Source organism: Typopeltis vanoorti, chromosome 4 (genome assembly GCF_054136105.1).
Source record: "Typopeltis vanoorti isolate ZY-2024b chromosome 4, IOZ_Tvanoo_1.0, whole genome shotgun sequence".
Taxonomy (NCBI): domain Eukaryota; kingdom Metazoa; phylum Arthropoda; class Arachnida; order Uropygi; family Thelyphonidae; genus Typopeltis; species Typopeltis vanoorti.
In genome coordinates, this window is record NC_143552.1 from 7,473,835 (window position 1) to 7,501,536 (window position 27,702).

At 35.5% G+C, this 27,702-nt stretch overlaps 1 protein-coding gene across 5 annotated transcripts in view; it reads right to left on the bottom strand.

Moving 5' to 3' along the window:
• Nucleotides 1-27,702, bottom strand: part of LOC150107090 (uncharacterized) — a 277,723-nt gene that overhangs the window by 227,892 nt on the left and 22,129 nt on the right. For all 5 annotated transcript variants that reach the window (XR_016548230.1, XR_016548229.1, XM_090391628.1 and 2 more), the window contains exon 3: nucleotides 23,420-23,603. Coding sequence is in view for 3 of the 5 variants with exons in the window: in XM_090391628.1 (XP_090247754.1) it covers nucleotides 23,420-23,603 (184 nt within the window). In the remaining 2 variants the exon portion in view is untranslated. The remainder of the gene's footprint in view (nucleotides 1-23,419; nucleotides 23,604-27,702) is intronic.

Below are 27,702 nucleotides of genomic sequence, written 5' to 3' on the forward strand. Positions count from 1 at the left end.
GCAGTGGAAGAGGAGCAGATTGTAAGATCAATTGCAGAATATGAAAAAGTAGGTATATGGAAGAAAGCATTGAGCCTATTATTCAAAAGGGAGGAGACATTATTTTCAAGGATTCTTTCAATGATTCGACCTTGTCTATTTGTGGGTAGTGCACAAATAGACAAGGTCGAATCATTGTGACCATTAAAGTCACCCATCAAAAGTATGAGTTCAGGCAGTTGCAAGATAAGATTATCAAGATCAATTTCATTTAACTCAGCACTTGGTGGTAAATAAATTGAACATACTGTAATAAGAAATGCCACAGAGCGGCGAATCGCTACTGCTTCTAGAGCAGTATTATGGAAATGACGGAAAGGAAAATGATTGTCCACTAGGATAGCTACTCCTCCATGAGCAGAACCGCCTCCAGTTCTGTCCTTATGTACAACAGTGAAATTCCTGAAGTACATTTCCTGTAGACAGAAACAGAAAGGTTTGTGTTTCTGCAACAACATCTTGATATCGTCGATATTCTGGCAAAACCCACGACAGTTCCATTGTAAAAATTTTCCTATTGTTTTGGTTTTATAGACTTGTCTTGTTTTCAGGAAGTTGAGGGCTTACCTTTATCAGATTTATCCTTTCTTTTTCTTTTATCAGATTTATATTTATCAATTGTTTTGGGAAAGTATGGATGGCCAGTGTCCATCTCTTCCTCTGGTAGTGTTCAAGACATCTAATGTGTTAGGTTCAGTTTGTCAGTTTAGCTTACTTTCAGTAGGTACCAAAGTATCCATTTTTTCTGTGCGAGTGTCTGGTGGTTTATCTTTGAGTGATATCTTTCCCATATTTTTTTTTGACAAGTAGGTTGTCACTGAGTGGGACCATTTTTGAAGTTGTCTCTGGAGTAAGGCCATAAGTCATGTGATTGATGCACTCAACAGATTAGCACTCGCGATCACAAGGTGTATGTATGGTGAAATTATCAGGTGGTGGAACAGAAATACAGGTTAGAGTTGCTGTTGGCACTTTTTTAATTGTTACCTTCTCAGCATAAGAGGATCTCAGAACAGTTGTGATGGTGGCTAGCTTTCTTTTTGCACCCTGATATATGTTTTGCTCTGTTTTCGTTTTTTGCATTTCTTTTTCATCTTTCCACTTCTGACATGCACGAGAGTAAGCTGGATGTGACAGTTGACACATTTAGATTTTTTTGCACAGCAAGATTTGTTATGTTCTTTATTACCGCATTGGGCACAGGTAGTAAAACCATGACATGCAGTTTGGGCATGTCCATTTCTCTGACATTTAAAGCATCTCAGTGGGTTAGGGAAGTACGTTCTAACAGGATAGCTGAGATACCCTGCTTTTACAGATGTTGGAGGCTTAAGTGTATCAAAAGTAAGGATGATGTTCTTGGTTGAAACCAGGAGACCATCCCTATGTATCAGGATGAGCCTCACACCGATCACTCCTTGATCTTTAATCTCGGAACATATCTCCTCATCAGGAACATCAAGGATCCCATTCTAATAACACTCCTCAACTGGAATTGGGTGTTTAATGAGGTGTTACTGAGATTTGTATTCCATCCATTGTCATTGTTCTCAGTAGTTTCTCGAAATGTTATTGACAGTGTTTCCACAAGGATATCACCAGAACGCAATTTCTTAACAGTTTTGGGAAGTCTTGCCAGTCCCTCTAAACCCTTTTGAATAAAGAAGGGTGACATTTTCCCAATTGGTTTTTCACCTGTTGCATGAATAATTAAAAATGTTGGTACATTTATACTAGTATCAATATCTTTTGTTTCTTATTTCTGTTTCCATATGCTGTATCTATGCTATCAGTACTTGGTTAGGGTCCCTGAAATATCTGAGGATGAAGGAATCATGCTCAAGGAGTTTTTGGTTCGACGACAGAGCTCCCCACCCACAACAGAGCCACACATGGACATCCACTGATGGCAAGCATAAACTGTGCTCAGGAGTGGAATGCCAAGGATACCCCGGATGCTATGCTGGCACAACAGCAAGCCTAGAATCCCAATCCTGGACCATGGGGCAAGGATCGACCCCACCATTGATCCTGGCTGGGACATCCAGGACTGCCTGTCTTGCCAAAGCAGGGGGGCGAAAGTAGTGCAAGACTACCTGGATCCCCTTTTCTGAATGTCCGTGGGTGGCACACGACAAACACAGTGGCACAGCGTTAAATCCCAGTGATGGTGGTCTGGAAAAAAGGATAGTGAAAAAGACCCAGGAGAAGTAAGCATACTGAACAAGTTCAAATTAAGGTATTTTAGTTTGTAGAGAGAGAGAGGAGAGAGGCCATCCTGTGAAGTTTTCCAACTTTTCATGTCAGAAATTTTAAGTAAGAAAAAGAACAGAAATCATTATGAAATTTGCTGATGAAACAGAAAATTCAATTCAGGTATAATTTATATTTTTTTTCTGTCCTCTGCCCCACGCATAATGAGGAAGGCACTTTTTTCATACTTATGATAAATATCATATATACATATACAAAGATGGTATGAAAAGTTCTCAGCCTCAACCATAGATGGCAACACTATTGGCAAGATATTTTATTTCTAATCACAAGCATCCATGTGAAATTGCAAGTCATTTTATCAAGTAGTTTATTTTATACAGCTGTCTGAAGCAAAAGTGTTGTGTGTATCCCTTAAAATGAATAAAATTGGTATCGTGCAGTTATAAAATTCTTTCTAAAAGAAGGTTTAACGTCAAAAGAAATTCATTCAAAGTTCATAAAGGTTTATGGGCACTCTTCTCCTTCATTTTCAACAATTAAGAAATGGGCTGCTGAGTTTAAACGTGGTCGTACCAGCCTTGAAGATGATCCATGTGAAGGATGTCCAAAAAGTGAACAACACTTTTTTGGTATGGCATTGGATGACTGGCGAGTCAAAGTGCATGAAATTGTTAAGACTATAGGCATTTCAAAAGAATGTGTAGGGTATATTTTGGAAAATGAATTGCAAATGAAAAAGCTTTGCACAAGATGGGTGCCACACTTGCTCACAGCAGATCAAAAACACACTCGCATCAGAATCTCTGAAGAGTGCTTGGAGCATTTTAACAAGAATTAAACTGATTTTGTGCATTGATTTATTACTACGGATGAGACATGGATTCACCGGTACACACCAGAATCCAAACAGCAGTCAAAACAGTGGACAGAAGCAAGTTGTTCAGCACCCAAATCGGTTCCATCAGCAGGAAAGGTCACGGCATCAGTGTTTTGGGATGCTAAATGCTGAATTATGGTGGTATAAAAGTCTTGCTGTAGCTGCACTGCATAGTTCAGAAGGCCTGGACAGAGGGACAAATTCAAGATGATTGGAGTAGAGCTCTCATAGTACCCATATATAAAAAGGGATATGGGTCCTATGAGTGCATTACAGAGGTATTTCCCTACTGAGTGTTCCTGGCAAGATCTATGCAAGTATACTTGAGAAACGGTTGAGAAGAATTGTACAAGAAAAGCTTAGTGAAGAACAAGCTGGATTCACAACAAATAGAGGCTGTCAGGATCAGATATTCACTTTACGACAAATAGTGGAGAAATCATGGGAATATAACAAAGATCTAGAAAAGGCATATGACAAGGTGCCAAGAGAGAAGCTACTCAATACGCTACAGTAATATGGTATCAATGGGGCATTATATCAAGCAATACTTAGTCTTTATCGCAGTTGTAAGTCAGCAGTTAGAATTGAAGGAAGTACAGGAAGAAGATATAATGTTAAATCTGGCGTGAGACAAGGATGTACATTATCCCAACTGTTATTCATTATCTATATGGATCACATTATGAAGGAAAGTGGTATTAAACATGATATCAAAATTGGAGATATTAATGTCAACTGTTTGCTTTATGCGGACGATATTATACTTATCAATAAATCTGCTACAAGTCTGCAAGATTCCTTGACTAAATTGAATAACTGTTGTAATAGATATGGTATGAAGGTCTGCAATAAAAAGACAAAGACAATGAAAATAGACAGAATTGTTGAAAATGTCAACTGCATTGTGAACGGAGAACCTGTGGAACAAGTAAAACATTTCACCTACTTAGGCACGATTTTTAGTGAAGATGGTAAATTAAATATGGAAATAGACAACAGAATCAACAAAGCTGGTATAGTAGGAAGTCAACTGAATAAATTCATATGGAATAAGAGAGAAAGCAGTCAGAACACCTAAATTATCTGTATACAAGACAGTGTTCAAACCAGTTTTAACTTATGGATCTGAGAGCTGGGTCAGAAGTAAAACACTTCACCAAAGACTAGAGACCACAGATATGAAAATCCTGAGAAAGATTAGAGGCATGAACAGATGGCATCAATTTCCAATATTATATTAAAAACTTGGATATTAGGAAAGAACTTGACATTGTCAGCATCCAGGAATACGTTAGCAGAGCTAATCTCAGGTGGTATGGTCATTTAAACAGAATGGGCGAGGAAAGATTGTCAAAACAAGTGTTTTCTGCTAGATTGGCAGGAAAACGACCTAGAGGAAGACCAAGATATAGGTGGATTGATACGGTACAAAGTGCCTTAGACGACAGAAATATAAGATCTGATAATATTGGAGTCTTGACAAGTAACAAACTGATCTGGAGGAAAACTGTAAATAGGAAGTTAGTAATGATGTAAATTTTTCATGTAGTACTATCATATTCTGTACACCCTTGAGGGTACATGGCAGGAATTTAATGATGATGATGAAGGCATTTTGTTTTTTAATTATGTTGAAAAGGGTAAAACAATAACCGGGGAATATTATTCTGATCTTTTAACCAGACTATACAAAAAAATTCAGAAGAAAAGACCTGGTTTGCAGAAGAAAAAAATCATCTTTCATCAGAACAATGCACTGCCACATTGGTGTTTGGCAATGGGAAAATTAAGGGATCTGCACTATGAATTGTTGGAACATCCACACTATTCCTCAGATCATTTTTTCATTGTTAGACCAAGAACTTTTCAGACCACCCTCATATATGGATGATAAATGGAAAAAATAAAATACGAAAGTACAAGTTTGTAAACGATCAAATTATAACAGTTAAATTAAAAACAAACAGAAGCTACTTAAATATCATGGGAGTATATGCCCCCTGAAAAAGGTAGAAAAGGGGGAGATTCGGAACAATTAAATAAATGTAATAAAAATGACTACATATTAATAGCAGATCTTAATACTAGAATTGGAAATAATCCAATCCCAAATGTTAAATATGGAGTATTTTGCATGAATAAAAACAGTCAAGACCTATTAAACTTCTGTATTTTCCATAATTTTAAAATAACTAATACTTTTTTTCAAAAAAGAATATAAATAAATATACTTTGAATGGTAGAGGAACCAGATCTATAATCATTACTAATCAGAAACTAGCTCCACATGTAGCAGACGTACATATCCACAGAGGAAATGAAATTTTTTCAGATCATTATTTAGAAAATAGAAATACTAACAAAATGGAGAAAGTAAATAAGAAAAAACAAGAAATACAACACACATACAGCACATATCTATTACAATAAGAAAGCATTAGAATTTTATATCAGTCACAAATAACAGATAATCTAAAAGAAGGTGGTGCTACTATCGCACGAAGATGGATGCAACATGTGACACGAGCTGTTAAAAAAAAAAAGATAAATATTAGTAGTAAGGAAAGATATCATTGTGTTTATTTCATGACAATACCAGTTTTTCAGTCTGCACTATTCAAATTGACGATTTTTTGTATGGTGGTATTTTGTTAGGATTTCACTGTCCTCAGTATTTGCCTCCATGTTTATCGATTATATTCAACATGGAAGTCACCAGTTTTAGCACAACACCTGGCTCGCCCACCATTTAAAGACTATGTTATTCATAGCATACTTATTGATTTTGCAGCAAGCTGCAAAATCAATATGTATGCTATAAATGTGTAATATTGCTGCAGTATTACACATCTTGTTGTTAAAAAGTGTGGCAGGTCAAGAAAGGAATATGTATGCGTGCATGAAATATAGGCAGTGGGAGGCACCGGGAGACATACCGTATATTATCGCGTATAATGCGAAACATTTATGGTAAAAAATACTACTTAAAGTTAGGGGTTCGTTATATGTGGATCTTAAAAAAATATAACATCTTATTAGACTTGCGCACACAATATATATTACCTAATGCCTATGCAACCAAATCTACTTGACCCACTCGCAATCGGCAACCGAATACGCATCGTATCTGCGCATAAAGCCAGTAATGTAAGTAGTGCTAATATCCCGCCAAGGGGGGTGGGATATTAGCACAGTTAGGTATATCGGTTTAACCACAGTTCATTTTAAATATTATTTGTTAAATAAACCTGGCTTGAAAATGAGCCAACAGAAATGTAAGCGTTCATCTTTTGAAGCAGGATTTAAATTGTGTGTCATGCAGTTCGCAGAAGAACATAATAACAGTGTTGCTATGAGAGAATTTGGTGTAGCAGATATTAGACTTTGGCGTAAGCAAAAAGATAGTCTTGAAAAAATCCCCAAAATGAAACGTGCCCGTTGTGGAGATGTAGCATCCTTTCCAGAACTTGAAGAAGAGCTAAATGAATAGATTTTGACGCAACGACAAGATGGCATTATAGCAACAAGAAATGTAATTCATTTTCGAGCTCTATAACTCAAGAATGGTAAATTCAAGGACACACCAGGTATTTCATCTTTTCTTGCTTCGTCTGGGTGGTGCAACAGATTTATGGAATGCAAAGCATTAACATTACGACACCGAACAAAAACTGCGCAGAAGTTACCAAAGCAGCTTGAAGAAAAAGTGGAGTCCTTCAATAAATTCATCATAAATTACGGAAGTGTCACGGATATGGACTTTCCCAAATTGGTAATATGGATGAGACGCCCATGTGTTTTGATATGCCTGGGAATCGAAGTAAACTCAGTTGGTGAAAAGGGTGTCCTCATAAAAACAACGGGACATGAAAAAACGCATTTTATCATTGTTCTAAGCATGCATGGCAGATGGAACCAAATTAAAGCCGACAGTGATATTTAAAAGGAAGAAATTTCCAAAGCATATGAATTTTCCACCAGGTGTCATTGTTCGCACCAATCAGAAAGGTTGGATGGATGAAGAAGGTGTACAATTGTGGCTGGATCAAGTATGGAACATATGTCCAGGTAGCTTGTTACGTCAACAAAGCATGCTAGTCTGGGATATGTTCCAGGCGCATTTAACGGAGGCAAGAGAAAAGCAAGCAAAGAGAAAGCACGTGAGCTATGTACAGACCTAGCAGTCATGCCGGGTGGTCTAACTTCCGTTTTGCAGCCGCTTGATGTCAGCTTGAATAAGCTGTTTAAAGATCACTTACGTGAAAAAATGGAGAGAATGGATGTCATCTGGTTTGGTGAAGATGACAACAGGTGGGAATTTTCAGAAGCCTGAGATCATCCTAGTAACCAGCTGGGTTAAAGAAGCATAGGATTCGATACCATCTGAAATGATTCAACGCTCATTTCTTAAACGTGGAATAAGTAATTCAATGGATGGATCTGAAGATGACGTCATATACGAAAGCGAGGATGATGCACAACAAAATGGAGAGCATACTGACGATGATGACAACTGCTACACTGATTACACAATGCCTGCAGATGAATTTATAAATGAAATGTTTGAGGACTCAAAAGATGAAGAATTTAAACGATTTTGCCATTTTGTTTTAAAATAAATATTTCTTTCGTTAATTCATATTGTTTTATTTATAATGTTATGGAACAAGATTAGATTGCATTATACGTGGACATGGCATTTTAGCGCTAGTTTTCAAACGAAATTTCTAGTTCGCATTGTACATGGATCGCATTATACGCGAAAATATATGGTAGTGTCTCGATCTTGGTATTTAGCAGCAGTGGAGACAGTGCTTCAGAAACAGGTGCTTTACAGTTTGTGGATGCCAGCAATGTGTTGGAGGGTGTAGTGTAAACTGTATTATATAAGGATTTAGTGTTGGATAGTTTAGCAGATGGAGATGGTTTGTCTGATGGCCATGAATGTATGGAGAGAGAAACAGAACTGCTGAGAAAGCAGATAGAAGGAATGAAGACTGACTTGAGCAGGGTGAATGAAGATCTTGGGAGTGAGGATAGGGAGGTTGGCTAGTGTGAGAGGAATAAGAGTAGATGCAAGAAAACAGCATCATAGAGCAAGGGAGAGAAGGCAAGAAAATGGGAAAGACAGGAAATGAGAGGAAATTGCTGAAAGTTGAGTGTAGAAGCAAGGCATCAGAGAGCAAGGGAGAGAAGAAGGCAAGAAAATGGGAAAGACAGGGAATGAGAGGAAACTGCAGAAAGTTGAGTGTAGAAACAAGGCATCAGAGAGCAAGGGCGACAGAATGGAGATACAGTGGGAGAGAGGAAATTCCAGAAAGCCAAGAAGTGTTGAAGCAAGAGATAGAGAGAGAGAGAGACAGAGAGAGAGAAAAAAAAAGAGAGATTGGAAGCCATAGAGTTAGGGATGCCAGTGAGAGAAGGATGAATTCATCTGTTCGGTGTGTCATCTATGGAGATTCTGTGATTCAGAGAGTGCAGAGCAAAATGCCATAGAAATACTTGGCTTGTGGAACTATAGCGAGCATGGAAATGGCAGCAAAGTGGGGTGAAAGTGTAGAGGAGATTATAGTAATGGATGGGATGAATAACCTGAGAGGTCGCGTGAATCGTGTAGCATGAGATTTGAGGTTGATTTTAGAGATAGTGCAGCAGAAATGTGCTTGAGGAAAGATAGCAAGAGTGCTGCACTAGTATGATAATGCAGAGTGGAGGAGAAGAGCAGTGATGACGAATGAGATGATAATGAGAACGTGTAGGAAAAGAGCTCTGGAATATGTGGAGGCATGGAGTACGTTTGAGAATAGAAGAAAGCTATATGTAAGAGATGGATTACATTTCAATGCAGGACATAAGGCATATGGAGAGACTGTTGCTTTCTATTCAAGTGGGTATGGAACAGGGAAACTGGAATTGCAGAAGTGAAATGCTGTATGGATGGCCTCATGTGGATAGAGGCTTGAATATTACAGAGCCAGATGGAGTATTAGGGGAGTAATAATGGCAATAAGAATACCGGAAATACACTGGTTTTTCTGTATACAAATGATAGGAGCATTAAAAATAAAGGGTATGAATTTGTGGCACTGATTGATTTAGTCTCACCAAAGGTTGCCGGAATTAGTGAAACTTGGTTAACTGAGGGAGATGTTCTAACAGAAATAGAAATCGAATGGTATTCACGTTCACCTTCAAAATATGCTACATTTTGAAGGTGGACATGATGGTGGAGTGTTATTCATGTGCTCTCAGGGTGGAGAATCTCAGTGGAAATAACACCAATAGCTTCGAGAATACATGGTGTGAGATAGATGTTCATAAGACAAGATATTTATTGGGATGTTGCTACAGACAAGGAATACAGATGATAAGCAGGAAATGTTTATGCAAATTAGTTTGGCAATCGCAAAGCGAGTGATCATTGTGGGGGACTTCAACTATAGCAATATAAATGGGCAGAGGATACAGTATGCAGTAATAAAGGAACTGAATTTTTGGATATCTTGAGGCATGTTGGAGGGAACGAGGATCAAGTGTTTTGGATTTTTTCCTAGCATCAGAGAATCTGTTCTGACTGGTACGTCATACTTGCTCCCCCCACCCCAGCTGGTGAAAGTGACTATGCAGTCCCAACTTGGAGGATGAATAGGCATATGAAGGTATCAAAACAGAAAGAATTTATATGGAATTATAGGGAGGGTGACTATTATAGATTTAGAAACCAGCTTGCAGCAGAACAATGGATGAAAGAATTTGAAGGAGGGGGGGGTGTCATTAGTGCATAGGATATACTTAGAAAAAAATTGCTGACAGCAACGACAGATTGTATTCCTCAAGTGAAAAAGATAAAGCAATTGATAGTCAAATTGATGACAAAAGGAATAAAACTGGAATTGCAGAAGAAAAAGAGATTAATTACGGAAGACATATAGGGGTGGAGAACAGTTGCATTAGGAATAAAAGGCTCAGGCTATGAAAGTGACTAGTATTACAGAGATAAAAATAAGAATATGAGAGGAGACTGGAACTATTATCCAAAAAGAATCCCAAGGAGTTTTTTCCCCGGGTGGCGAATAGGAAGCAAAACAATATTGGAGGTGGAAATGAGAATCAGGTGACCAAAGTATATGATATATTTGAGCTATTTAATGATCGCTTTATTAGAGTGTTCCATCCTGGTACAGTAGACTTTATTCCTAGAAGAATAATTAGTGGTGAAGTGTTAGAAGTGAATGATGAGGATGTATTCCAAATACTGTGCATGCTAAATGCCAAAAGGCAGGGAGACAAGACGGAATTTCACCACTTGAATTAAGGGACTACACTATGGAACTGACTGTGGCATTAACTTTGCTGTTTAATAAGTCTTGCTTTAATGAAAGTCAGGTTCTTGGAGAGTAAAGGAGGGTAAGATAGCGTGGTAGAATGGAGGTTTCAAACCATAGGCCTGTTTGTATTTCTTCTGTAATTGTTAAGATTTTGGAGAAACTTGTAAGAACTCATAAAGAATTTGGCAGATGAAGGTAATATTATTTATGCAGTTCAGCATGGATTTATTAAAGGGTGCTCTTGTTTTAGTAATCTGGTTACCTTTTTTTACAAGAGTAACAATCAATGCGTTAGGATAAGGTACATACTCTCATTTTTTTTTTTTTTTCCCGAAGGCATTTGCAGGGATTCTACATGACAAATTGATTTTTAAGTTGCATCATATGGGTTTGGATATAAGGTTAGTAAGCTGGATTGGTAATTGGCTCTCTAATAGATATCAGAGAGCCAATGGGAGAGCTTTAACAGTTCCATAGGGGTCAGTCCTGGGACAATTATTTCAATCTTTATGACAATGACACTATCACAGAACTACAGGGAGATAATCAATTATTTGCAGATGATGTGAAGCTTGGTAGGGTTATTAATAAAAGTACTGATGTTTTGGTTCTTCAAGAGAATTTGAATAAGGTGGGAAAATGTATGAGGATGTCCATTTAATGCAACTAAATGTAAGGTTTTAAAATTTGGAATCCACAGATGGTATGCTTCATACTCACTTGGTGGAGTTATACTGGAAGAAGTGGAGAAAGCAAGGGATCATGGAGTGATTGTGGATAGAGATGTTCCCAGGACATATTGCAAAGGTTGTGAAGACATCTCGAAGAATGGAGGCAATTTTGAGGAGAACACTGACCAGGAGGAATAAAAGTGTACTTATCCCATTGTATAAAGCTTTGATCACACCACATCTGGATTTCTGTGCTTAGATCTGGTCACCGAGATTTGAAGGGGATAAAATAATCTTGGTGAGAGTGAAGAGAGACATAACAAAACTGACATCATAACTATACAATGTTGATTATGAGGATAGAAATTTTCATTTAAAACTAAGGAGATTTTCATATGGTAGAACAAGGGAAAGAAGCAAGGACAAGATGCCATTCTTGGAAGATGCAAAAGAAGATGGTGAGTAAAAGGGACAGAAGCAAGCTTTTTGCATGAAGAGTGGTAGCAGCATCTAGCAGCATGAATTGTCTGAGAAGATGGTGAATGTGCAGACTGTGTATGGGTTTACAGATTTTGTGTTGACTACAGCTGACCTCCCACGATGAGTCTTATGACTCTAAGAAGGTCAGAAAAATAATAAGAACCCAAAATCAATGAACATATAAAGAAGACTGGAAAATCCATTTTAGAAATTATGGACTTTACAACTGTGTTATAAATAACTATTTTAATTTCCCGACGTTTCGACCTTCATATGAAGGTATTCATCTGGAGTATACACAAATATAGAAGGACAAGCTCAGTTACATTTCACACAGTATGCTAAAGGGACAATGATTTAATCAATGGTTATTCTACTCGCACGACCTCTAGTGAAAATATATATTAAAAAAAAAAATGTAATAAAAATACAAATAAAATTAAAAAATTAATTAGAAACTAAATCAAATCTATTATTATTATTATTCAGGCCTGCATGTAGTCAAAAGACTCATCGCGGGAGGACCATCCTAAGAAACACAAAGTCTATCAAGACTCATCGTGGGAGGTCCCTCCTAGGAAACACAAAGTCTATCATAACCACTCCTTAAACTCATTGACCATTCTCGCTCTCACTACTCTATCAAGCAATGCATTCCATGGTTTAACCACCCTCCATGCAAAGAAACCACTCCTCACCCTCTTTGCTCACAGTTTCCTTTCATAACTTCCAGGGATGGCCCCCTTGTCATCACTCCTTCCCGCTGTTAAACCAAGCGAAAGAACTCCACAGCGTCAAGCCTGTAACCACCTCTCAACAGTTTAAAAGTCTCAATCATATCACCTCTCCTTCTTCTATCACCAAACTCTGCAGCCCATATTCCCTCAGCCAATCCTCATAACTAACATTGTACAGTCCTGAAACCATCTTTGTTATCTGCCTTTGTACCCTTTCCACAGTTAATTTATCCCCTTCAAATCCTGGGGACCAAATCTGAGAGGCATTCTTTCATATTGATAGTTTTATTACAGCAACAATGATGTCCTAATTTAACAAGAAATTGTCATATTAGATTTAAGATTCTGGATTACTTACAGTCCTGTTTATAGTTAACTCTTAGAGAAAAAGGTTCCTTAGGTAGAATATGTGCCCTCCATATGCTTGGGATTTTTAGACCATCATTATTGTTAAGATTAGGGTGGTCGATAAGAATCTCACAGGCTTCCTTAAATTTATGTTCATATCATGTTTTGGTGTGATGTAAACAACTGGTGCTTTTCCAGTCAATTCTATGTAAAGTGTTCAGGGCATGATCAGAAAGGCCAGCTTCACCATAGTTATTATATATAATGTGTCATTTATGTTCCTTTTGTCTGATAGGAATTGTGCATCCTGTTTCCCCTATATATGGTAGATTACAGGTGCAATAAATTCTGTATACGCCAAGGTGGGCCAGCAGAGGGAGTTGGTCTTTGGACGAGTTCAGCAAGCTTTTTAATTTTGCAGGAGGTTTAAAGGTGGCTTTAAGGTTGTATTTATGTAATATTCTGTTTATTTTATCTGATGTTCCTTTAATGTATGGAATAGTTATAGTTTTATTGTAGTCTAGTTTATCTTTGTTTTATAGTGAGGTCTTGTAGAGAATTTTGATGGTGTTTTAGCTGTAACTATTTTTTAGGAAGGTATTACTGATAACTTTAAATTTGTCTTTAAGCGCTTGTTCGTTGGAGCACATCTTCAAAACACTGTTTTTAGAGTATTAATGACACCCAGTGGTGTCATTAATACTTAAGGTGGTTGCTTAAGAGTCAAAGCTGTATAACTGACCAAGACTTCTGACCTAATGTCCAATCCTCACCTTCTCGTGGTACACCCTTTTAGTTTTCTACCTGGATACTGAACGAATGAGGATGGGCTGGCAATTTGTGATTTAGTCAAATTGTATTCTTATTGGCTTAAACCAAAAAACAACATGACAAAATTTCATGCCGGCTGGGGTGTCGCCCGGTTAAACAAGGCCCCCCATTGTTTTTTGCTAGGGAACCAGGGCAAACAGCGAAAAGTCAGCTACTGGAACAAATCAGAAAATACACCCCAAATCAACATCACCAGAGTTAAAGATCGGTACTATCAACATAAGAAGCCTGAATGGCAAAGAAATGGAGCTAGCTGAGGAATTAGATAAGTACCAGATCAACATAATTGGGGTGACTGAAACAAAAAATACAAAAGCTGGTGAGATCTTTCTGAGCAATAAATATAAAATGTTATATTCAGGCAATAACAATCAAGGAAAAGAAGGAGTAGCCATAGTATTCAACACTAAATACAAGGCTAATCTACTTGAATGACAGGCAGTCTCCAGTAGAGTGATGAGGGTCAATATGAGAATGGGGAACTGGACAATGAGACTTATTGTGCCTATGGTCCAAAGAAGGTTCCACTAAGGTAGAAGCGAAGGAATTTTTTGATGCTTTAGAGAAAGCAACTGACACAATGAAAAAGGAAAAGTTGGTCCTTGTTTTGGATCTAAATAGCATAGTAGGAAATGATTGTCAGACATACAAAAATATTTTGTATTTAAGTTTTGCCGATCTGGAAAAGGCATATGACAAGGTGCCAAGAGAGAAGCTATTCAATACGCTGCAGTTATATGGTGTCAATGTGACATTATATCAAGCAATGCTTAGTCTTTATTTGAGTTGTAAGTCAGCAGTTAGAATTGAAGGAAGTACAGAAAGAAGGTTTAATGTTAAATCTGGTGTGAGACAAGGATGTACATTATCCCCTCTGTTATTCGTTATCTATATGGATCACATTATGAAGGAAAGTGGTATTAAACATGATATCAAAATTGGAGATGTTAATGTCAGCTCTTTGCTTTATGCGGATGATGTTATATTTCTAAATAAATCTGCTACAAGTCTGCAAGATTCTCTGACTAAATTGAATAGCTCTTGTAATAGATATGGTATGAAGGTCAGCAATAAAAAGACAAAGACATTGAAAATAGGCAGAATCATTGAAAATGTCAACTGTGTTGTGAATGGAGAACCTGTGGAACAAGTAAAACATTTCAGCTACTTAGGCACGATTTTTACTGAAAATGGTAAATTAAATATAGAAATAGACAACAGAATCAGCAAAGCTGGTATGGTGGGAAGTCAATTAAATAAATTCATATGGAATAAGAGAGAAATTAGTCGGAACACTAAATTAGCTGTATACAAGACAGTGTTCAAACTAGTTTTAACTTATGGATCTGAGAGCTGGGTCAGAAGTAAAACACTTGACCAAAGACTAGAGACTGCAGATATGAGAGTCCTGAGAAAGATTATAGGCGTGAACAGATGGCATCAATGGCAGTATCACATTAAAAACGAGGATATTAGGAAAGAACTTGACACTGTCAGCATCCAGGAATGCGTTAGCAGAGCTAATCTCAGGTGGTATGGTCACTTAAACAGAATGGGCGAGGAAAGATTAGCAAAACAAGTGTTCTCTGCCAGGTTGGCAGGAAAACGACCGAGAGGAAGACCAAGATATAGGTGGATTGATACGGTACAAAGTGCTTTAGACGATAGAAATATAAGATCTGATAATATTGGAGTGTTGACAAGTAACAGACTGATTTGGAGGAAAATTGTAGATAGGAAATTAATAATGATGTAATTTTTTTCATGTAGTACTATCATATCCTGTACACCCCTTGAGGGTACATGGCAGGAATTTGATGATGATGATGATGACAAAAATATTTTGTGAAAATTTGGAGAAAAGAGTAAAGCTAATAATAATGGCAAATACTTTCTGGATTTCTGCTCAGGACATTATTACTAACACCATGTTACAACATAAAAATGTGCACAAATTCAGATGGAAAGAAGAGGCAAGGAATAAGAAATGTCTCATTGACTATGTTATTGTCGATAGTGATGTTTTCTCTCTGGTGCAGGACACCAGAGTGTAAAGAGGATTTTAAATTGGAAGTGATCAGTATTTAGTCTTGAGCAGGATAAAATTGAATTTCATATTGAAAATAAGAACATGCAAGAAAGTTTTAAAGCGAATAAATGTTGAGCAGCTCTCAGATGTGAACTGTAGACTAAAATACACAAAGATTATTCAAGAAAAAATGAACGAGTTTGAGAACAGCAACCAAACCTTGGAGATTCAGTGGCAAGCCTTGAAGAAAATCCTGATTGATTCAGCCAGAGAGGCATGTGATGAGGTTGTCTTCAAGGATAGAAAAATCAGAACTCCATGGTGGACACAGGAAGTTAAAGAGGCAGTGAAGGAAAAGAAGAAAGCATGTCAAAATTTTCTGGAAAATAAGTCAGCTTGTGCTCTTACAGAATACAGAGACAAATGCAAGAAAGCTAAACACTGTGTAAAACTAGCTAAACAAAAGTCATGGGAGAACTTTGGCAAGAACATAGAAAATAAATATCAAGAAGGTGGCAAAGTATTCTGGAGATTGTTGAAGAAGCTTAAAAATGGAGGTAAGAGTGCTGTAAAAGAAGTTAGAGATGATAAAGGTGACTTGAAAATGGGAGAAAAAGATATCCTTGAAGTATGGAGTAATTACTTTGAAAAACTGCTAAATGAAACTACCACTGATATCACAGTGGTAAAAAAACACTCAGTAGGCATACAGACAGGAATACATATCCATACTTGAAGGAGAAAAAGCCATCAAAGTCTTGAAATGTGGAAAGGCAGCAAGCATAGATTATATTCGACCAGAAATGCTGAAGTATGGTATAAAGGTCTTTACAGCGGCTGCACTGCATAGTTCAGAAGGACTGGACAGAGGGACGAATTCCTGATGATTCGATTTGAGTTCTCATAGTACCCATTTATAAAAAGGGAAATAAAACTGAATGTAAGAATTACAGAGGTATTTCCCTGCTGAGTGTTTTTGGTAAGATTTATGCAAGTATACTTGAGAAATGGTTGAGAAGAATTGTGGAAGAAAAGCTTGGTGAAGAACAAGATGGATTCCATCCAAATAGAGGCTGTCAGGATCAGATCTTCACTTTACATCAAATAGTTGAGAAATCATGGGAATATAACAAAGATCTATATTTAACTTTTGTCGATCTGGAAAAGGCATATGACAAGGTGCCAAGAGAAAAGCTATTCAAAATGCTACAGTTATATGGTATCAATAGAGCATTATATCAAGTAATACTTAGTCTTTATCTCAGTTGTAGAATTGAAGGAAGTACACAAAGATGATTTAATGTTAAATGTGGAGTGATTCAAGGTTGTACATTATCCCCTCTGTTATTCATTATCTATATGGATCACATTATGAAGGAAAGTAGTATTAAACATGATATCAGAATTGGAGATGTTAATGTCAGCTCTTTGCTTTATGTGGACGATGTTATACTTCTAAATAAATCTGCTAAAAGTTTGCAAGATTCCCTGACTAAATTGAATATCTGTTGTAATAGATATGGTATGAAGCTCAGCAATAAAAAGACAAAGCAACGAAAATAGACAGAATCATTGAAAATGTCAACTGCATTGTGAGCAGAGAACCTGTGGAACAAGTAAATCATTTCAGCTACTTAGGCATGATTTTTAATGAAGATGGTAAATTAAATATGGAAATAGACAACAGAATCAACAAAGCTGATATGATAGGAAGTCAATTGAATAAATTCATGTGGAATAAGAGAGAAATTAGTCAGGACACTAAATTAGCTGTACACAAGACAGTGTTCAAACCAATTTTCACTTATGGATCTGAGAGCTGGGTCAGAAGTGAAACACTTGACCAAAAACTAGAGACCGCAGATATGAAAGTACTGAGAAAGATTAGAGGCGTGAACAGATGGCATCAATGGCAATATCATATTAAAAACGAGGATATCAGTAGGAAAGAACTTGACATTTTCAGCATTCAGAAATGCATTAGCAGAGCTAATCTAAGGTTGTATGGTCACTTAAGCGAATGGGCGAGGAAAAATTAGCAAATCAAGTGTTCTCTGCCAGGAAAACGATCCAGAGGAAGACCAAAATATAGGTGGATTGATACAATACCAAGTGCTTTAGACGATAGAAATATAAGATCTGATAATGTTGGAGTCTTGACAAGTAACAGACTGATTTGGAGGAAAATTTTAAATAGGAAGTGAGTAATGATGTAAATTTTTCATGTAGTACTACCATATCCTGTACACCCCTTGAGGGTACATGGCAGGAATTTGATGATGACACCTAGTTTTTTTGATGGGTGGTGTAGGAGTTTGTGTGTATATATTGGCCAGTATATATCAGTTTCAGTAAAGAGTGAAGGAAAGACTGCCGGAAGGAAGATGTTTGACATGTGTATCTAGAAATGGAAGTGTGTTCTGCTTTTCAATCTCAATTGTGAACTGTATGTGTTTGTGTTGTTTGTTTAGGTGCCTGAGGAAAGTGTCTAATGTCTGGCGGCCATGGGGCCAGATAGCGAAAACATCGTCAATGTATCTAAGCCAGACTTTGGATTTTAAAGGAGAGGAATCTAGAGCATGTTGCTCAAAATATTCCATATAAAAGTTAGCAATAGGGGTGGATAATGGCAAGCCCATGGCTGTGCCTTCTTTTTGTAGGTAGAAAGCATTTTGCCACACAAAATAACCAGAATGTAATACGTTTCTACCTATAAAAAGAAGGCAGAAATACAACCTTAAAGCCACCTTCAAACCTTCTGCAAAATTAAAAAGCTCACTCAACTCATCCAAAGACCAACTCCTTCTGTTGGCCCACCCTGTGGAGTATAGCATATTCACTGCACCAGTAATTTGCCCTATATAGTGGAAACAGGACACATTAAATATAATAACTATGGTGAAGTGGCCATTATGATTATGCCCTGAACACTTTACATAGATTGACTGGAAAAGCACCAGTTGTTTACACCACACCAAAGCATGGTATGAACGTAAATTTAAGGAAGCATGTGAGATTCTTATCAACCACCCTAATCTTAACAATAATGATGGTCTAAAAATCCCAAGCATATGGAAGGCACATATTCTACCTAAGGAACCTTTTTCCCTAAGAGTTAACTATAAACAGGACTGTAGATAATCCAGAATCTTAAATCTAATATATAAAAATTGTCATGTTAAATTAGGACATCATTGTTACTGTAAGAAAACTATCTATATGAAAGAATGGTTCTCTGATGTTATCTTTAATAGAATATAGCTTTGCTGTAGATTCTAATTAATTTTTTAATTTAATTTGTATTTTTATTTAATTTTTTAAAAATATATATTATATTTTCACTAGAGGTCATGCCCGTAGAATAACCGTTGATCAAATCATTGTCTCTTTAGCATACTGTGTGAAATGTAACTCAGCTTGTCCTTGTATATTTGTGTATACTCCAGATGATGATGACCTTAATATGAAGAGCGAAATGTTGGGAAATTAAAAGTTATTCATAACACAGTTGTAAAGTCCATATTTTCTAAAATGAATGCTGATAACCGTATAACACTAAAAGAAAAGAATGGAAAACTTTGATAAAGATGATTAATAAAAGCAGCCACTAAGTACTTGGAAAGAAAAATAAAATATTAAAAAAGGAAACATTAAAACTTTGGAATATAGATACAGAAAATGCAATAAAAGAAAAACAAACAGCATACAAATCATTCCTTCAAAAACAGACAAAGGAAACGGAAGAAATATAGAAAATAAAAAAAAGCTAAAACCATTGAACTGAAAGCTTACCAAGATTCTTGGTAAGACAGATTTATTAAGGTGTATATAGGGAAGACAAAAAGCCTAGAAAATATTAAGGAATTAAACATGAAGAAAGAGATACAACACAAATCAACATAATACAAGAGAAACATAAATTCTTATAATGATCTTATAGATCATTATAAGAATTTATGGTATGATCTAATAAATTTAATAAGAGAAAACAATAATGAAGAAATCAGTACTGATATAGAACCAATTAGAGTAGAAGAACTAAAAGAAGCAATAAAGGTATCAAAAAATAGAAAATCAACTGGATTAGATGGCATAAATACAGAGCTATGGAAATATGATGGAGAATATTTACATCACATATTCTTAAAATTAATAAATAACTGTTGGACGAAATGTGAGGTTCCATCACATTGGTCAAAAGCTAAGTTTATATCTATATTTAAGAAAGGAGACAAAAATGATTGTGGAACTTACAGAGGAATCAGTGTATTAAATACAAGTTAAAAAATTTACAGTAAAATCCTGAATAAAAGACTTAAATATTGCAAGCAATCTACTCTCAGAAGAACAAAATGGTTTCAGACATGAAAGACTATATATATAGACAAAATTTACATTTTTTTTTTAAAACAAATTACTGAAAAAAGATGAGAATTTGGAGACTCATCTGGCCTTTACATATTATGAGAAAGCTTTTGATAAAAATTATGGAATATAATGAAAAAAAATCAATATCCATTAAACATTTGATAGAAGCTATACAAAGTTATACAAATATATAGTTACATTTAGGTAATAAATTAACAGAAGACATTGAAATTAATCAAGGTGTTAGACAGGGATGTAGCATATCCCTGACTCTATTCAATATACATTTTGATTCAGATTATTAAAACATGGACAACAAGAATGAAACAATGTATCTGGTTAACCAGAAGAACTGTTATCAATACAATGCTGTACAGAGATGATCAGATTACATTACAAGACAATGAAGATGATCTTCAAAAAACAGTTTATGAATTAAAAAATAAGACAACAATAATTTAAAAATTTCACAAAAGAAAACAAGTCATAAGGTTGAGATAATGTTAGATCAAAAGCAGTCATAGAAACTAAAATAACAGAATGGTTGACACAGTTTAACTATTTAGGCTGCATAATAACATATCTAAAAGATATAGATGAAAAAATAAAGAAATTTCAGAAAATTTCTGAAACAATCAAAAAGACACTTAATAAAAAAATGAGAAACTCAAAAAATTTCATAAAGTAAAGGCCACTCCCACTCTATTATATGGTTCAGAAACATGGACTCTTAAAAAGAAAGATGAAAGCAAAATACAAGTGGCAGAAATGAGATTTTCTAAGCACAATTAAAGGATGCACAAAACTGGACCATACAGAAAATGAAGACAACAGAAGAAAGCTATACATGAAAAGATCAAGTAATACAGACAGAAATGGAAAGAGCATGTATTTAGGATGGGAATATATCGGCTACGAAAGTGGTGGATAAATATAGACCAAAGGGAAAGAGAGAGAGAAGAAGACCAGCTGTAAGGAAAGACCAATAAAGATAGAACAGGCAAATGCTTATTCCTTGAAGAGAAGAAGAAATGGGAACAAGTTAAAATGAAAATAAAGAAGATTGCAGAAGAAATTGGATATGTAAGAGCTAAAATAATAAAAAAAAACTTGGATAACTAATGAGATGATTTCTCTAATGGAAGAAAGAAGAAAATGGAAAAATAAAGACATCCCAGAAAGGAAAATACAATATAGAACCCTGAATGACAAATTGAGAAGGGAAGCAGAAAGTGGTAGAGAAGATTGGCTTAAAAAACAATGTGAAGAAATGGAAAATTATGAGAGAATGGGAAGGTATGATCTTTTGTACAAAGAAGCATGAATTATAAGAGAAATGGAATTCAAGCCAGAGGCATAGAAAATAAAAATGGGAAAATCATAACTGAAGAAGATAAAATCCTAATGAGATGGAAAGAATACATTGAAGATCTAAGATCTATATGACAAGGAAAACAGACCAAATGAATTGCCATAAAGAAGGTAACTGAAGATGATCTAGGCCCAGAGATTGTGAAGACAGAAGTAGAAATGGCCATTAAAGAACTAAAATGTAGAAAGGCAGAAGGAATAGATTAAATACCTGCAGAATTCCTGAAGCAACTTCAGAAGAAAGGAACTGAAGAAATAACCAAAATAATAAATTTAATTTATAACAACGGAGAATAACCAAAAGATTTTATGATCTTAATATTTATACCTATACCAAAGAAAAGTAATGCAATGAACTGCAAGGATTTTAAACAATAAGCCTCATTTCCCATACATCAAAAATATTTATGAGAATCCTAACACAGAGAATTGCATCTAAGGTGGAAGAATTTCTTGGAGAAGTTCAGTTTGGTTTCATGAAGGGTAGGGGAACAAGAGATGAGAATGGACTGTAAGAATAATAAGTGAAAGAAGTCTGGAAGTGAATAAAGAGGTTAATATCTGTTATATAGATTTTGAAAAAGCTTTTGACTTTTTAAAATGGGATAAGATGGTGGAAGTAATGGAAAAGATTGGTATAGATTGGAAAGACAGAAGGCTAATTATTTCACTATATATGGGACAAACTGCCATGGTGAGAGACATATATGGTATAACAGAACCAGGTATCATTGGACGAGGACTAAGACAAGGCTATTCTCTGGCACCAATTTTGTTTAACGTGTATTCTGAAGCAATGTTAAAAGAAGCACTGGAGAATTCGAAAGAAGGAATAAAGATTGGAGGTAGACAGATATTTGCAATAAGATACGCAGATGACAAGGCATTATTATCAAATACTGAAACAGGACTACAACATCTGTTGAACAGATTACTGGAATTCTGTATCAATTATGGAATGAAAATTAACATAAGAAAAAATGAAAATAGCATGGAAAGAGGCAAATATGGATATCAGAATAAATGGGGAAAAATTGAATCAAGTAAAGACATTTGAATATCTAGGAAGTGTGATTAATAGTGATGGAAAGAGATGCCTTTAATAGAAAATGGAATTTATTCAGAAGTAAAATGGACAAACCTAAAGAAAAGACTAATAAAATGTTATGTGTGGAGTGTTGTCCTCTATGCAGCTGAAACTTGGACTTGAAGAAGCTTTCCCAGTCTTATATATATATAAGACTGGGAAAGCTTTGAGATGTGGATTTGGAGAAGGATAGAAAAAATCAAATGGACAGATAAAATATAAATAACTAATGAAGAGGTCTTAAAAAGAGTATAAGAAGAAGGAAGTCTGTTAAAGAGGATAAAAAGAAGAAAGGGAAACTGGATCGGACATATTCTGAGAGGAAATGGAATCATCAGGGATGCCATGGAAGGAAAAATAGATGGAAAAAGACCCAGAGGAAGAGTAAGGAAAACAATGCTATATGACATGCTGAATGGAGACAGGTACACAACCTTGAAAGAGAAGGCTCAGAACAGAAGACAACTGAAGGAAAGTTTTTGCTACTAAGAGAAGAACCTGCTCAATTGCAGAATACGTAAGAAGAAGAAGAAGATACCATAAATTAAAAATACCAAGAAATATATACTTGGCTTAATCCTTTATCCAAATATAAACAAACAAAGTTTGTTTACATACTTTGTACAAATGTAAACAAACAAAGTTTGTTTACATTTGCACCTGAAGTATGTTCAGGACTGAGCAACTCATATAAAGAAGCTAAGACTTCACATCACTTGCCTTATTATCCCATAATGCAAAGCACATCTCCTTGCAGACATGTATAATGCTATGCATTATAGGAAGGGTCACTACCCAGATCGGTTTCAACCTTTATGGAGGGCTCTTCAGTGGGAGCCAGACTCAGAGGTGATACTAAGGTTAAAGTAATGCAGAAGTCATATTTCCATAAACGAATTGACAAAAGGTGTCACACCTTATTATTAAATCACATTGGAATAGAGAAAACTCCCACTGAAGGGACCTCAATAAAGATTGAAACTGGTCTGGGTAGTGTATCCATATATATCCTTTATGATTATCGAATACAAACCTGTAGAACTGGGTTATTTCCTTGTAGATAAGTAATAAGATATACTGCTGATGCCCTCAATACTTTATATGTCATTCTATGGGATCCTGTAACCAAATTGTTAACGATGCCAATAGCTTCCATTTTTTTTTCTGCATCACACCCTGTCATACATCCCACAAGTGCATATAATGATCCACTTACACTGCAAAAAAAAGTATGATCCAAAATATAAACTGTTACAAGAACAATATGTTTAAAAATAATGTTATCTATATGTCATACATCCCACAAGTGCATATAATGATCCACTTACACTGCAAAAAAAAGTATGATCCAAAATATAAACTGTTACAAGAACAATATGTTTAAAAATAATGTTATCTATATATGTATATATTTTTGATCAATAACAAATATACAAGAAAATCCCAAAACAAGTACAGGAATATCCCTGGCATACTATATTCGCTATTCGCTAAAGACAGTGATTTGCTATTCGATGGTGGTCTGGAATCACCATCGAATAGCGAATCATTTTTTTCCCTTTTTTTTATTCTCACTTGTAGAGCACGTAATGGTTTAATAATGTTATATAAATCATTAATGGTTTAATAACATTATAATGCAGTGATATATGCAAAAATGCTATATGTCTGATATGGGAACAAAAAATTTAGAATAATGTGTAGCTCAGTGGATGTGGCGTTTGCATACCACGGCGCTTAACCGCAAGAAGGAAGACTTCTTAGTTTCGAATCTAGTCGGCAACTAGAAAAAATTTTTCTAAGCCTTTTTTCGCCCGGTTCCTGAGTTAGTCGATCTCTGGCATGGGCAAGCGGGTTTTTTCTCCCGGAAACTCGGGTTTTTCGCCGTAAACTCAAAAAAATCGACCATTGAACCCACATTATTTCAGACATTAAATACAAGTGTTAGGGTTAGGGACCACGAGATGGCAGCACTTGTTGAGCCATCTCTCTTCACTGCGTGCCGCTTAATTAGTGATAGCCTTGGGGACAGCTATCTCTGATTGGGTACCAGTGGAGACTAAACTGTCCACTCAGTCTCCAAAAGTTAGATAGGGCTTAAAAACGGCCTCGCCTACTCCCTATATACGGGAATAAAATTTTTTTTTTTTTTTAATTTTTACAAATGAAAAAGTTATTCTGAATAAGGAACACACAAAACAGTTTGGTCATTAATCTACACCATTAAAACTTTTTTCCCATTTCAGCAATAAGATTGTCATGCTTACAGATATCTGTAGTCCATTTTTTTTAAAAATCATGGAGACAACTACCTGTGTTTTAGTGAAAATTCAGTTTAACATAAACAAAATAATCAAACCAGTTTCAACCTCCATTTCAAGGTCATCGTCTAGAGTGCACACATATAAACAAAGAAAAAAGATACATTAAGATCCACATGTTATGCTCAAGTCACACTAATTCAGTCAACCATTAACACTAATTACCTGATGTCTAGGGGAAAAAAAAAATTACTACATCAAAGTTAAGAGTCCTGATATCTGTTTGGTGAGAATTACTAAGAATAGACTGTACTGGAGGAGGTAGGGGAGACAAGAGATCTGGGGGTGATGATTGATGATTCAGATTTGGTCCCCAGGATTTCAAGGGGATAAATTAACTGTGGAAAGGGTACAGAGGCAGTGATATGATCGAGACTTTTAAACTGTTGAGAGGCAGTTACGGGGTAGACATTGGAGAGTTCTTTCACTTGGCGGAACGGCGGGAAGGAGTGATGACAAGGGGCCATCCCTGGAAGTTACAAAAGGAGGCTGTGCGCAAGAGGGTGAGTGGTTTCTTTGCATGGAGGGTGGTTGAACTTTGGAATGCATTGCCTGAGAGAGTGGTTGGAGTGGGGACGGTTAATGGGTTCAAGGAGTGGTGTGATAGACTTTGTATTCCCACGATGAGTCTTTTGACTCCATGGAAGCCTGGACAATAATAATAAATTATGCTAGAGATTACTCACAGATAAAATTAAAACAAAAACAGTATTGATCGTGGATTATCATTAAATTTCTGATATATATACCCTCAGGGGATGTACCAGATAATTATGACTGTGCTACATAAAAAAGCTGCATGATTACCAACTTCCAATCAGCAATTTTCCTTCAAATTAATCTGTTATCTGTCAAGATGGTAACAATATCAGATCTTATATTTGTGTCTTTCAAGGCACTTTTTACTGTGCCAAGACCAAGATATAATCCACCTATATCTTGGTCTTCAACTGGATCTTCTTCCTTTTCCTGCCAACCTGACAAAGAACACTTGTTTTGCTAATCTTTACTCTCCCATTCTGTTTAAATGACCATACCAACTGAGATTAGCTCTACTGACACATTCCTGAAGGCTAACAATGGCAAGATTTTTCCTAATATCTCATTTTTAATGTCTTATTGAGTGTTTTGACTAATTTTATCCTTATTCCAGATAAATTTATTCAGCTGACTTAATACCATACAAGTTTTTCTAATTATGTTGTCTATTTCCTTTTAATTTAACATCTTCACTAAAAATTGTACCTAAAATAGCTGAAATATTTTATATGGTCTATAGCAGTGGTGTTCAACCTTTTTTACTACACGAGCTACTTTTCTATAAAAAGTTATTCGGCGATCTACTCTCTTATATATAAGTTATTTGGTGATCTACTCTCTTATATAGATCACGTTCCCCCAACCTGATATCTGATTACACACAAATAAACAAATAAACAACTAAAAACTTTATTTGTGTATTTAAAAATTTATTTATCACTTTTAATTATTTTAATACAACAAAAAAATATATATATTGGAATAAAATATTTATTTCTCCATTTTGGAAAACCAAAGTTAGAAAAAACAAGATTGATTACAAACTCACGAGTTACAGGAAATGCTGGTTAATTAAAGAAAAAAAAAAAGAAAAAAAGTTCATGTGAAATTTGGCATTGTTTGGACCTCGCAATATTTTCATAGTCAAGTTGATATGAAGTGGCCAATCGCAGACAATCATCCAAATGATCATTTGTAATTTGGTTTCTTAATTGATTTTTTATGATGGTTATATCTGAAAAAGCAGATTCTGACAAGTGTCGATCCAAAACACGACAGAATTTTTCGTGCAATATCAGTTAATATTGGGAATTTTTCATGTGCATACTTCCTTCATTGTTTATTGATTTTAAATGTACACTATTCTGAATGTTTATTATCTCAAGTTCTACTTCAGCTTGGTTAATATCAAACAGCACACTAATTTTATTAGATCTGTGATGTTCAAGTTTTCTTGAAATGGATTATTGATAAAAGATACAATCATTTAAGTTTTATTAAAATCTTTAAATCTTGAATTTATTTCTTCCTCAACTAATTCTATTTCACGAATAAATTCTTTTAAATCATAGCGAAGCATTTCTTGATTTTGTTCAAAAAATTTTAATAAATATGGAAGATGTCTAAATTTGCGGTTATTTATATTTTTCTTTAATAAAAGTAAATATTGTTGGAAAGTTTTTATTCAACTTAACATGTCAATTAAATTTTTATCTCTACCTTGTAACTCTAAATTTAAATTGCTTAATTTTGTACAGAAATCTACTAAAAATGATAAGTGGAACAATCATCTTTTATCACGCAATTGTGGATAAATATCTTTTTATTGCTGAATAGCTGTTGTAATAGATATGGTATGAAGGTCAGCAATAAAAAGACAAAGACAATGAAAACAGGCAGAATCATTGAAAATGTCAACTGTGTTGTGAATGGAGTACCTGTGGAACAAGCAAAACATTTCAGCTACTTAGGCACGAGTTTTACTGAAAATGGTAAATTAAATATAGAAATAGACAACAGAATCAGCAAAGCTGGTATGGTGGGAAGTCAACTGAATAAATTCATATGGAATAAGAGAGAAATTAGTCGGAACACTAAATTAGCTGTATACAAGACAATGTTCAAACCAGTTTTAACTTATGGATCTGAGAGCTGAGTCAGAAGTAAAACACTTGACCAAAGACTAGAGACCGTAGATATGAGAGTTCTGAGAAAGATTATAGGTGTGAACAGATGGCATCAATGGCAATATCATATTAAAAACAAGGATATTAGGAAAGAACTTGACATTGTCAGCATCCAGGAATGCGTTAGCAGAGCTAATCTCAGGTGGTATGGTCACCTAAACAGAATGGGCGAGGAAAGATTAGCAAAACAAGTGTTCTCTGCCAGGTTGGCAGCAAAATGACCCAGAGGAACACCAAGATATAGGTGGATTGATACAGTACAAAGTGCC